Below are 13,302 nucleotides of genomic sequence, written 5' to 3'. Positions count from 1 at the left end.
GAACAGCGATTCCGGGTTCCAGGCAACCTCAGCCGCCAATGTACAGAAATCCACCGCATAGTCTGCCACACTGTGGGAGTCTTGCCGAAGCTGGAGTAACTTCCGGACAGGCTCTCTCCCGGGCAATGGAGAATTGAAAATCTTCCTTAGCCACGAACTGCTCCAGACTGAAGCATACGGCATACTGTTGTTCCCACACTGCCGTAGCCCAGGCGAGAGCCCTACCGGACATCAGCATGGTGAGGTACGCTATCTTCGAGCAGTCTGGGGGGAAGGAGGAGGGCTGCAGCTCGAAGATGAGGGAACACTGAGCAAGAAACGCCTGACAGGTTCCCGACTCTCCAGCGAAGCGTTCCAGAGGGGCTAAGCGGGGTTCTCAGGTAGCCGGGGTGGCTGGGAGAGACGCGCTGCTAACTGTCGGGTTACTGAGGGGCTGGGAGGTTACTTTCGTGGTAGGCTGCCTAACAGACAACCCGCGGAATTGCTCCAGCAATGTATCCAATGCAGAACCTTCCATAATGGGGCAGGCAAACCACAGGTCCAGGGCAGCCAGAGGTCAGTAATCCAGAGCAGAGTCCGAGAGGTACAGAATTGCAGGCAGGCTCAGGGTCAAGTTAGTCAGAATGGTCAAAACCGTGAAAACAGGAGTACGTGAAAACCGCTGCTAGGCTTGACGAGACAAGACGAACTGGCAACGGACAAACAAAGAACACAGGTATAAATGCACCAGGGATAATTAGGGAAGATGGGCGACACCTGGAAGGGGGTGGAGACAAGCACAAAGACAGGAGAAACAGATCAGGGTGTGACAGATAGGGTATTTATGGATGTGTTATGAATGACTGAAGGTCTCACTTCAAACAAAGTATTACGGGACACTACATGAAGTGTCAATAAATTGTTTTTAATATTCTGCTAATTTATGAAGGTTCTCTCATGACCCACAGGTTATTGTAGGCTGTGAGAGATATTTAAATGGAGAGGTGGACTTCCAAAGCTTGTGTTTGGGTGTGTGTGTCAGAGCCAAGATGATTTGGAGTAGTCCAACCTGAGACTACCTCACCAGGTATTCCTTTTCTGTTCCCATGCTGGAGACCAGGGCTTGTTCACAACCTGTTACAACGGTGCTAACATTTTGTGTCTGATCTTTCAGCGGGGGAGTGAGTGAATGTGTCAAAGACCTGACTGGGCCCAGCACTGCACGGTATGGCTCGTTATGTTGTTGTGTGTGGGTTTGTGTACTGAGGAACATGTAACTTGGTTCCAGTAAAAGCCACTTTCAATTTCCCTATGTTGGGGGCTTTCATCAGGGTAAGTGTTTCTTGGTGTAAAGTTGTCCCGAACACAGCACATATCAGCCTGGGACATCAGCCATTCATTGTTAGCCTTAGTTGGAGTGACCATAGAATTCTATGGGAGTGACCTTACTGAGTAAAGAATTTGCCATCATTCCTTCCCTGGTCCGTCACTAGTTAACGCTGCCACAAAGTCATAATTATGGCTAAACCCTGCCCATTTCCACAATTACTCTTCTTGAAAATAGATTTTAAATCTAACCCTAACTAATGAAGGCCAAATTTGATGCGTTGTGGGGGTGGTATGTGAAAAAGTGCTGTAATTTCTAAATGGTTTACTCAAATTTCTAAACAGTTTACTCAATATGGATGAAAATACCCTCAGATTTAAGCTGACAGTCTGCACTTTAACCTCCGTCATGGTATCATTTCAAATCAAAATTGCTGGAGTACAGAGCCAAAACAACAACAAAAGTCTCACTGTCCAATTTTTTAAAATAAAATTGACACATTAATATTTCAGTCGAATTTAACATCAGGATCGAACAACAAACCTGTTGTAGGCCTGCATATTCAGTGTCATTGACTGACAAGCTGGCATAGTCTTATCTCTTGGTCAAGCTGACCATTGTTGACACATGGTTGGTTCATCTGAATAACAAATACTTATTCAAGGACTTCAATAGTGTTGAGGACTAGCTTGGACCAATGGCTGGTCCATGTTCAAGTGCCAAAACTCGCCAGGTTTTGACATTAGTAGTATTCTAATTTATCACATTTTCTAACATATTAGAATTGATCATAAATGTACTGATTCAAACCTAGACAACATATTTTATTTAGCATTGTGTTGCATCATTATTTTAGGCACCAACTGTCTACTGATCTCTACTGGGTTCTACTTCTAAAGTACAAGAGCCTTTGTGTACATTTTTATTTTGTGGTTAGATAAATAGAGAAAAATAACTCATGTAGTATTTGAAGAAAAATGAAGGTCGTAGTATGCATAAGTTGTTGGATAAAACAACACGTGATTCTCCAGATAGTTTTCATTAAAAAACTGACTTAGATGGACATTGATCTGTAAAGGGCAAAATGGCAGTGGGGCAGGTTAACCTAACCTATGGGTGTATGTGGCCACCTCAGAACTCGTGATAACCCACTTAACAGGCTTTATTATGAGCACATACTGATCTCAGCTTATGTAACGTTAGTTAATTATATATTTTATTACGATTGTTTTGTCGACAGAAAATTTCTTTAAAAGGCGGTCTGGGACTGTTGTTCCTCACATCACACTGGCCATGAGAGCAGTAGTACTTGCACTGACTCTAGCCCTTGTGGGTAAGTACTGTTTTTCTGTCTTATTCTAGTGCAGATAACTTCATGTAAATATAACTAAGTTATGTAAATATTGAAATGTACAATTCTGTATCTATGACATCTTTTGAAAAACATTCAGTAACATATTGTGACAATAATTTTTGTTTTATCTTGTAGCGAGTCAATCTGTTAACTTTGGTAAGTACATATTATTTTTATGGATTTTTACTTATGTTTATTTGGTAGTTTCACTTCTGCATTTTTTTTCTAGTTGAATAAATTAAGTAAAACCAGTTCTCAGATCACAAGATCATCAAATATGTTTTGATTGTTATTACAGCCCCTGATTTTGCTGCCAGTAAGACCTATGTGTACAAGTATGAGGCACTGCTCCTGGGTGGTCTGCCTGAGGAGGGTCTGGCTAGAGCTGGAGTAAAAGTAGTCAGCAAAGTTCTTATCAGTGCAGTTGCAGAGAATACCTACTTGCTGAAGGTATTTGTTATACATGCAGTTCACACACAAACAATATCTTAATGTGATGTCCATTACATTGACTAATACATCAATTGATATCTCCTTGTAGCTTGTGAACCCTGAGATCTTTGAGTACAGTGGTGTGTGGCCCAAAGATCCTTTCGTCCCAGCTGCAAAACTCACTTCAGTCCTGGCTGCTCAGTTCTCGATTCCCATCAAGTTTGAGTATGCCAAGGGTGTTGTGGGTAAGGTATTTGCCCCCACTGCTGTCTCTGAAACAGTGCTGAATGTCCATAGAGGTATCCTGAACATTCTTCAGCTCAACATCAAGAAGACACAAAACGTCTATGAGTTGCAGGAGGTACAACTTGTATATGTTCATATGTAGATGCAAAACATGTTTCAGTAAGCAATGTTTGAGTTCCTCACTCATGCTCTCTTTTGTGTTAGTCTGGAGTTCAGGGAGTGTGCAAGACCCACTATGTGATCAGTGAAGATGCCAAGGCACAGCGCATCCATTTGACCAAGAGCAAGGATCTCAATAACTGCCAGGAGAGAATCAGGAAGGACTTTGGTCTGGCTTACACAGAGAAGTGTGTAGAGTGCCAGCAGGTATGAGCATAAGTATCTATTTTGGGGGTTGGAAAAACATAACCAGAAACACTTCACATGACAATACATCTCTGTGTTTTGTCTAAACAGAGAGGGGAGGCCCTGATGGGAGCTGCCACTTACAACTACATCATGAAGCCCGCTGCCAGTGGTGCTCTGATCTTGGAGGCCACTGTTACTGAGCTCCATCAGTTCACACCATTCAATGAGATGTCAGGAGCTGCCCAAATGGAAGCAAAGTATGTTGACTGATTTGTGGTACAAAAGGAAAACATTTTCATTTTATTAAGCTTATAGGTTTAAAAGTTTCCCATGAACTACCTTTCACAGACAAATGTTGACCTTCGTTGAGATCAAGAAGGATCCAATTATTCTCCCCGGTGGTAATTATGTTCACCGTGGATTCATCCGGTATGAGTTTGCCACTGAGATTCTCCAGATGCCTATTCAGCTCCTTAAGATCAGCAACGTACGTGCTCAGGTACAGTGACTCAATGACTCTATCTATTATTTGATACATAAGCCTGACAATATGTAAAGCCAAAGATGACAAAGGTTTAATACAAACACTTCATTTGAATTGTTTAGGCTGTGAAGATCCTGAATCATCTGGTCACATACAACACGGCAGAGCTCCATGAAGATGCTCCTCTTAAGTTTGTGCAGTTTATTCAGCTCCTGCGCATGGCAAAATCTGAGACTATTGATGCCATCTGGGCTGAGTTCAAGGACAAACCAGCTTACAGGTAATTTAAAAAAAAAAAAAAAAATTCTGGGACAATTGCTCAAACAAAGACACAATGACAGAAATACTTTTTTTTTCAGACACTGGATCCTGGATGCTGTCCCCTACATCGGAAGTTCAGTGTCTGTGAGATTCATCAAGGAGAAGTTTTTGGCCAGTGACATCACTAGTTTTGAGGCTGTTCAGGCTGTGGTTGCCGCTGTGCATATGGTGGCTGCTGATCTGGACACTGTCAAGCTTTTTGAAGTAAGTAAACCTTTAAATGATGTTTATGCATTCTTATAGATTTCCTCATTAAGATGACTAAAAATGGTGGCATGAGGTGGTCTAGTGGTTAACGCCACTACCTTCAACACATATGTGACCCACTGCCTCGATTCAGTCTTATGTAGCAACATTTGGTGTTTAAAAAAAAAAGAAGTTGATACTCAGATCTACAAAACGGTATATCATACACCACAGTTGAGGAACAATGGGAAAGTAATTCTGCTTTGAAAGTTGGTTAACTTGTAACCCCACTTATGAGAAAATGTCTCTTGAATATTTTTCCTACACCTACTGGAGATCTTCTGCGTTTAAACCTATTCAGCATCGTTAGCACCCTCTTAAGCCTTTGCCCCACCCATCTCTTTAAGGATTCACATGTGAGACCATGAGCTAAACAGAGTGAGTATGGTAGTGTAGTAAACAACCAAAGATTTCAAGACTAAAAGTGGTGAAAGTAGTAGCCTAAAATAGGGAAAAGCTCCAGGTAAGAATACACTTTATCTAGTCCTTGTCCTATATCCTAATCTGACTTTGAAAGTGTCCGGATAAAAATATTTTATAAATATTTTATAATTATACATTATGCTTACCCAGACACTTGTCCAAAACTGATGGGTCATGTGAAATAAATTCTATAACCACCCCCAGCCACATGTAGCTAAGTGGATGGTTACTATTGTCTGGATATGTACACATGTTCATGAAATACAATCGATAGCCGTAATCAGCAATTGCAAGTGTCTTTCTGAGATGCAAATAATATTACTACAGAGATCATACACGTGCCGTTAGCTAGCAAGCCAGCAAGCTAACATTTGCTAGCTAGCTAACAGTACGCTTTAACTTGCAATGAATATGACTTTCTGACAAAATTTGAAACGAATAATATCTGAGAATGTAGCTACACTATTACCAGTATACATGGATGAATACTTCATGGCAGCGTGTCTTTTCTGTTTGGTTTGTAGCAAGCTACAGCTTGTTTGGCCTGTTGTTGTGCAGAAAGTAGTCCATCACAACTTTTCCCCACTAATATTTGTCAATAGCACCTAATAATTTCTGGGCAACAATGTTGTTGAGCGCAGTAGCAACACATTTGCAGATCTCCATGGCTAGCATTATATCTTTCAAAAAATCCACTGTAGCAAGGATTATTGACACATACCGAGCAGCTCATGTTATAGACAGAAGTGTGCTACATATCAGACCAACACAAACTCATCTCTCGGCATGTACAGCCCATTCATTAGCCCATTCATTATCTCAGCCAATCATGGCTAGCGGGAAGATATTTTTCCATGGCTAAACCAACTAGAATCCTAATTTAACAATTGTATTCATATTTACAGATGGCATACAAGTTAGTTATGAAGGCCCATGACAGTTCACATGTTCCAGGGGGCATTTCTGAAAGAATAAAATGCAAATACCTCTCCTGTGAAGTAGTGACGTGCGACATACGCATAGCTTTTTGAAGCTGGTCACATATGTGCTTGTGACCGTCTGGTTGCGAATCCTGGACCCACTTTACTCCTACACTGTCCTATCTCTTCAATATTTGTAAGAAATGATATAAAGATGACTCAAAACAATATCTTTTTCACCACCAGAGCCTAGCTTTAAACCACAAGATTCAGACACACCCAGTTCTACGTGAGATCACCATGCTTGGTTATGGTACCATGGTTTCCAAATACTGTGTTGAATATCCCAACTGCCATGCTGAACTTGTGAAGGTAAACTGGATGTATTTTCCTATAATCAATTTACATTTGAGTCACTTAGCAGATGCTCTTACAATAGCTAGGTGAGATAACAACATATCACAATCGTATCAAGTACATTTTCCCTCAAAAAGATTTATCAGCAAAGTCAGTGCTAGTGGGATACTCTTCAAAGAGGTAGGGTTTCAGACATTTTCGAAAGATGTCATCTCACGTATATGATGATCTACTGATTGAGGTTATTCAAACATATCTACTGTACATGTCTTCCCACAGCCCATCCACGAACTTGCTGTTGAGGCTGTTGCTAATAGGAAATTTGAGGAACTCTCCATGCTTCTTAAAGTTCTGGGTAATGCTGGCCATCCTGCTAGCATTAAACCAATCACAAAGCTCCTGCCCGTGTTTGGAACTGCAGCTGCTGCTCTGCCCCTGAGAGTCCAGGCTGATGCAGTCTTGGCCCTGAGGAACATTGCTAAGAGGGAGCCTAGAATGGTGAGTACAGTCCCTCCATTAAATTGCAAATGACAACATCATCATTCTCATTGGCGAAGTCCATTCAAATCTCTGCATTATTGTTGTGAATTAGGTCCAGGAAGTTGCTGTGCAGTTGTTCATGGACAAGGCTCTCCACCCAGAGCTCCGCATGCTTGCCTGCATTGTTCTGTTTGAGACAAAGCCCCCAATGGGCCTGGTGATTACTTTAGCTAACATTCTGAAAACAGAGGAAAATCTGCAGGTGGCTAGCTTCACCTACTCTCACATGAAGTCCCTGACCAGGAGCACTGTCCCTGACTTTGCCTCAGTGTAAGAGCACTCTTTCACCTTTACATGTCATTAAATCTCTCTCAATTTCTATAGAATCAGGTTGAATAACATAGGTACTATTCCTTCATTTTAGTGCTGCTGCCTGCAATGTTGCTGTCAAGATGCTCAGTAACAAATTTAGAAGATTGAGCTGCCACTTCAGTAAAGCCCTCCACATGGATGCCTATAGCAGTAAGGAACTGTCCACGAGCAAGCCCCTAGCCTCCATATATCTTCCTTGGCTTGCAATGACTGACCCATAGCATCATTCACTAAATATCAACAAAGTCAATCATTGACAGTCATTTTTCCCCATCTTAAAGGTCCCCAGAGGATTGGTGCTGCTGCCAGTGCTTTCTACATCAACGATGCTGCCACCATTTTCCCCAGAACCGTCGTGGGCAAAGCTCGCACCTACTTTGCTGGAGCAGCTGCTGATGTTCTTGAGGTAATGGCGTTTTTTCAAAGTTCGTTGAAATGATAATGATTGAGTACATTTAAAACACTTTTTAACTGTTCAAGCTTAATGTCTGCCCATTAGGTTGGAGTGAGATCTGTGGGAATCCAGGAGGCTCTTCTGAAAATCCCCACAGATCCTGAAAATGTTGACAGGATCACCAAGATGAGGCGTGTCATTAAGGCTGTAAGTATCAACGATCACTACGTTACACATTTATCTTAAATTGCTTCAATCCCTGTAGATTTTAAAATTAAATTGATCAATCAGGTTTGCTTTACTCGTCTATCCACAGCTGTCTGACTGGAGGTCCCTAACCACAAGCAAGCCCCTAGCCTCCATATATGTGAAGTTCTTTGGACAGGAAATTGCCTTTGCCAACATCGACAAGTCCTTCATCGATCAGGCACTTCAGGTACAACAAATGATATAACTTAATAGTCTCCAAAAGTATTCATAAAACATTCACAGTTGAGGGACAAAACAGCTAAACCTAATATTATCCCACAGCTTGCCAACAGTCCTTCTGCACACGCTTTGGGAAAAAAGGCCTTGAAGGCACTGTTGGCTGGAGCAACTTTCCAGTATGCTAAGCCCCTGCTGGCTGCAGAGGTGCGTCGCATCTTCCCCACCGTTCTTGGTTTGCCCATGGAGCTAAGTTTCTACACTGCTGCTGTCGCTAAAGCAGACCTCAATGGTAACTATATCCTAATAGTTCTTGCTAAGTAATTAGTAGTTCTTCCCTGGATCTCTGATCTCCCATATGAATGTGCTTTATCTTTATGTACATAGTCCGTGCCACTCTGAAACCTGCTCTGCCTGAAACCTTCCATGTTGCCCAGCTATTGAAAACAAACATTCAGCTACATGCCGAAGTTAGACCAAGGTAAGTATAAGACCAATATTTTCTGATGACATCATTAGTACCACAAATCTTGGTAAATTTAACAAATGTCTCCTCTTCCTGTAGCATTGTCATGAATACATTTGCTGTGATCGGAGTGAACACTGCATTCATCCAGGCTGCTATTATTGCAAGAGCTAAGGTCCACACAATTGTCCCTGCAAAATTGTCAGCAGAGCTTGACATCGCTCATGGCAACTTCAAGATTGAAGCTTTACCTGTTTCCGCTCCTGAGTATATTGTTGCCACACAGTAAGGGCAATCTTTTTCTTGGTCAGAAAAGAGGATGTAATAGCTGTTTACATTAAGTTCATATTTTTTTAACACGGCTGCCGCACTACAGTTTTCTTGAGATCTATGTTCCTTCAAACAGCATTGAGACCTTTGCTGTGGCAAGAAATGTGGAGGATGTCCCAGCTGAGAGAATAACTCCCATGATTCCTGCCCAAGGAGTAGCAAGAAGCGCACAGCAGTCCAGGGAGAAGTTGACATCTATGATTGCAGCCTCTGCTGCCTCTTTTGCTGGAAGTTTGGTGAGTTTGTACGAAATACTTGTTCAAAACTAAATTCACACAAGAATTGCCAATCAGAAATTATTAACCACAGACCCCAGACATTTGATACTTTTTGTGAATTTATATAATTTTTTCAGTCAAGATCATCCGAGATCATCTATTCTGATTCGCCATCCAAGTTCAAGCCCATCACACGGATTGAGCAGACAATCTGTGTCGAAAGGCTTGGAGTCGATGCATGCTTTGAATTTGCCTCTGAGAATGCTGCCTTCATCAGAAACACTCTTTTCTACAAAATGATTGGAAAGCATTCAGTCCTTATTTCTGCGAAACCATGTAAGCATTAATTTGGTAATAAGCAAAATTCAGCATATACTTGCAACAATTTGTTTAGCTATTTCTAATGCATTCCATTTTTAGCAGCATCTGAACCCGCCATCGAGAGGCTGGAGTTTGAAGTGCAAGTTGGACCCAAGGCTGCAGAAAAGATTATCAAAGTCATCACCATGAACGAAGAGGACGAAGCTCCAGAGGGAAAAACTGTACTGTTGAAGCTCAAGAAAATTCTGGTGCCTGATCTGAAGAATTCCTCCAGTTCCAGCAGCTCTCGTTCCAGCAGCTCTCGCTCTAGTAGTTCCCGCTCTAGCAGCAGCTCTTCCAGCTCCTCCAGCGCTCGCCTCTCCAAGGTAAGGCTACTGTTTCTCACAAAACTCTTTGAGTCAGATATTTATGGAGGTGACAAACAAGGCGCACACTTGTTGCAAACATACATAGATGTTAAAAATGTAAAGAGAATTTATTGAATGTAATGGTATTTTTACCCAAATAGCCTTACGGCCCCAACGACGACAACCCCAACGACCGCAAATTCAACAGGTATCACAAGGTACAATATTGAGGAATTTTCATCTACGGTATGGTTTACAAAAATAAATGTTTGTAGAAAAGTATTTCCGTAAATACCCTGATGATTTGTTTTGCTGTTTGTTTGCAGGATTCTCAAGCCACCTCCAATATAATCTCCAGAAGCAAGAGCAGTGCCTCTAGCTTCCATGCCATCTACAAGCAGGTGACACTTCACCATCATAACTTGAGTCAAAATAATCATCTCTTTCATTGTGTGCAATTGGGAGAGAGCGCAGAGATGAATTAAGCTTTAAAATGTGTTTCTCTTCTCAGGCCAAATTCCTTGGCAATACTCTCGCCCCTAAGGTGACCATCCTCTTCCGTTTAGTGAGAGCTGACAATAAGAATGAGGGATACCAGGTTACTGCTTACTTGAACAAAGCTACTTCCAGACTGCAGATCATTCTGGCTGCCCTTGATGAGAACGACAACTGGAAACTGTGTGCTGATGGTGTTGTGCTCAGCAAACACAAAGTCACTGTAAGATCAAATTCTCTTGTAAATAGTGCTACAATATAAGTTTTCTGATCGTTTTTTTTTATTGTTTAGGTTGTACTGTGGGTAGCAATAATCACTATTTTATACTAAAAAAAAGTACACTTTATTTTGTTCTCCTAATTAGGCCAAGATTGCTTGGGGTGCAGAGTGCAAGGAATATAACACCTTTATCACTGCTGAGACTGGTCTTGTTGGTCCAAGCCCTGCAGTTCGTCTGAGGTTGTCTTGGGACAGACTCCCCAAGGTTCCCAAGGCTGTTTGGCACTATGTTAGGATGTACGCTTACTCATTTGTAATTTACTAGTGATAGCTGAATAATGTTACAGAACAAATCAAGAACAACTTCTGATTTGTGTAATCTTTTCTCTTCTAGCGTGTCTGAATACATCCCTGCGTACATCCCATCTTACCTGGCTGAATTGGTTCCAATGCAAAAAAACAAAAATAGTGAGAAACAGATTCAATTGACTATGATTGCAACATCTAAAACGACCCTGGATGTCATTCTGAAAGCACCCAAGGTGAGGAACATTGTTTTTCCCACAATAGCATTTTCTGCTGTTTTATTTCCCTAGACTTCTCTTCTTGGTTGACTGTTTCTGATGAGGATTTGTGTATCTGAATCACAGATGACACTGTATACACTGGGTGTGACCCTCCCCTGTTCTCTGCCCATTGGGTCTGAGACTGATCTTACTCCCTTTGATGACAACATTGTTAACAAAATCCACTACTTGTTTTCTGAAGTCAACGCAGGTAAGCAGAAACAATAAAAAAACTAAAAAACAAAACAATGTCACAGAAAATGGAAAGTTACAACATTAAGAAAGGCAAGGAAGGTATAAATTAACACTATTGTTTTCCAGTTCAATGTAGCATGGTCAGAGACACATTGACCACATTTAACAACAAGAAGTACAAGATCGAGACGCCTCTCTCTTGCTACCAAGTTTTGGCTCAGGATTGCACCACAGAGCTCAAATTCATGGTTCTGCTGAAGAAGGATCACGCATCTGAACAAAACCACATCAATGTGAAAATCTCTGACATGTGAGTATAGAAAACAATTGCTTTTGACACAAATATATTTCTTAGTTCCATCAATAACATAATGTATGAAATGTTATCTTTGACACTTCCAGTGATATCGACCTGTACCCTAAGGACAATGATGTACTAGTGAAGGTCAATGGAATAGAAATTTCCAACGACAACCTCCCATACCAGGACCCCTCAGGTTTCTCATGCTCCTTCAACCTTATTTATCAACATCACAATAACTAGAATAATCTAATGTACTGCAGTAATAAGATAATAGAAAATGGCCTCATCCATAAACCACAACATTGTTTATTTTCTTGCCTAAGGTTCTATCAAGATCAAACGGAAGGGTGAAGGCGTGTCTCTCTATGCCCCAAGCCACGGTCTCCAAGAAGTCTACTTTGATAAGGACTCATGGAAGGTGTTTGGAATCTTATGTCATAATATCAATAATACTATATCATTCAATTTATGAATAGCATATTACTTGTTTAAAGGGTACTGAAACATAAGCTACAGTCGTTCTAAGTTGTTGTATGATTTTGGCACTCAGATTAAAGTTGTGGACTGGATGAAGGGACAGACCTGTGGACTCTGTGGAATGGCTGATGGCGAAGACAGACAGGAGTACCGTACACCCAGTGGCCGCCTTACCAAGAGCTCAGTCAGCTTTGCCCATTCCTGGGTGCTTCCTTCTGAGAGCTGCCGTGATGAGTCTGGTAAGTCTTAGCCTACCGCTTATGCTGCATTACAAATGTCCGTTCATTTAGTTAACATATTATTACTGTACCTCTCTATCTCAGAATGCCTCATGACGTTCGAGTCTGTGAAGCTGGAGAAGCAGGTGATTGTTGATGCCGAGGAGTCCAAATGCTACTCTGTTGAGCCTGTGCTGCGCTGTCTGCCTGGATGCCTCCCAGTGAGGACCACCCCCATCACCATCGGTTTCCACTGCCTGCCCGTCGGTGAGTCTATAATGGACAACTGTTTTACTGAAGACACCATACTGTTCTGATGTATACAATAAATACTGATCTGCAGTTCCTAATTTCTTACTTTCTTTCCTATTACAGATTCCAACCTGAACCGCTCTGAAGGTCTGAGCAGCATCTATGAGAAGAGTGTGGACCTGAGCGAGAAGACAGAAGCCCATGTGGCCTGTCGCTGCTCTGAGCAGTGCATTTAGTGCTCTGGTGGAGCAGATACTGTAACTTTTATAACAGAAAATATGTCATTTCACATCACTGAGATGTAACCTACAACATTATTGAACACTCAAATTGTAATAAATCTAACTGTGCATTCAAAGATGGTCTCTGATACATTTTCCACGTTTTCCATTTGCAAAAAGAGCCCTCTAATAAGAGAAATTTAATGGCAATCACTTTTCATGGTGAATTATGAAATTAAAAAAATATATTAAAAAATACATTAGTGCTATGACTGTTCAGTATACCATTTCCATTGCACTGCATCTACAACAAATACAATAGCCTAGACCAATATTTTTTTTGTTGTCATCACAATCAATTGAAGGGAAAGACAGTTTGTCAATTTCATAAATCAATGTAAAGAACAATATCTCTTTTCACATTTGGTGTTGGTGTATCAGCAACATTTCACTAAAAGTACATTCAATATTTAAGGAAAAACTATGTTGACTATGATAACAGATACATTACGCTGTCTGACATTCAAATGTATAAAACTACATGACCTTAAAACCTCTCTGGG

General features: G+C 41.2%; 1 protein-coding gene across 2 annotated transcripts; it reads left to right on the top strand.

Moving 5' to 3' along the window:
* The first annotated feature begins 2,550 nt into the window (after positions 1–2,550).
* Positions 2,551–12,876, top strand: LOC129849280 (vitellogenin). Of its 2 annotated transcripts, none has more exons than XM_055916208.1 (34): positions 2,551–2,639; positions 2,796–2,816; positions 2,959–3,110; positions 3,202–3,453; positions 3,543–3,704; positions 3,795–3,943; positions 4,035–4,185; positions 4,293–4,450; positions 4,530–4,695; positions 6,327–6,452; positions 6,717–6,935; positions 7,030–7,247; positions 7,342–7,439; positions 7,571–7,695; positions 7,789–7,890; positions 8,000–8,119; positions 8,215–8,401; positions 8,497–8,590; positions 8,675–8,860; positions 8,982–9,141; positions 9,261–9,459; positions 9,547–9,809; positions 9,953–10,009; positions 10,118–10,192; positions 10,303–10,509; positions 10,652–10,803; positions 10,901–11,048; positions 11,157–11,283; positions 11,394–11,577; positions 11,670–11,764; positions 11,895–11,989; positions 12,122–12,287; positions 12,372–12,533; positions 12,642–12,876. In XM_055916208.1, exons 1-34 carry the CDS (start codon positions 2,600–2,602, stop codon positions 12,752–12,754), a joined length of 4,929 nt encoding a protein of 1,642 aa, XP_055772183.1. In that variant the 5' UTR covers positions 2,551–2,599; the 3' UTR covers positions 12,755–12,876. The 2 variants fall into 2 exon arrangements, with proteins under 2 accessions (XP_055772183.1, XP_055772182.1); XM_055916207.1 differs by having other exon boundaries at positions 9,544–9,809.
* Positions 12,877–13,302: the final 426 nt, after the last annotated feature.

This window comes from Salvelinus fontinalis, unplaced genomic scaffold, assembly GCF_029448725.1.
Source record: "Salvelinus fontinalis isolate EN_2023a unplaced genomic scaffold, ASM2944872v1 scaffold_1412, whole genome shotgun sequence".
NCBI lineage: Eukaryota > Metazoa > Chordata > Actinopteri > Salmoniformes > Salmonidae > Salvelinus > Salvelinus fontinalis.
The sequence above is the reverse complement of the archived record's forward strand: the minus strand, read 5'-3'. Positions and strand labels throughout refer to the sequence as shown.

What these genes read in the sequence shown, in the direction of transcription:
- LOC129849280 (XM_055916207.1), top strand. Translation starts at nt 2,600, where the DNA reads ATGAGAGCAGTAGTACTTGCACTGACTCTAGCCCTTGTGG. An exon ending in CCAGCGCTCGCCTCTCCAAG is followed by an intron (nt 9,810 to 9,952) that starts GTAAGGCTACTG and finishes TTACCCAAATAG; the next exon opens with CCTTACGGCCCCAACGACGA. An exon ending in GAGCTGCCGTGATGAGTCTG is followed by an intron (nt 12,288 to 12,371) that starts GTAAGTCTTAGC and finishes TCTCTATCTCAG; the next exon opens with AATGCCTCATGACGTTCGAG.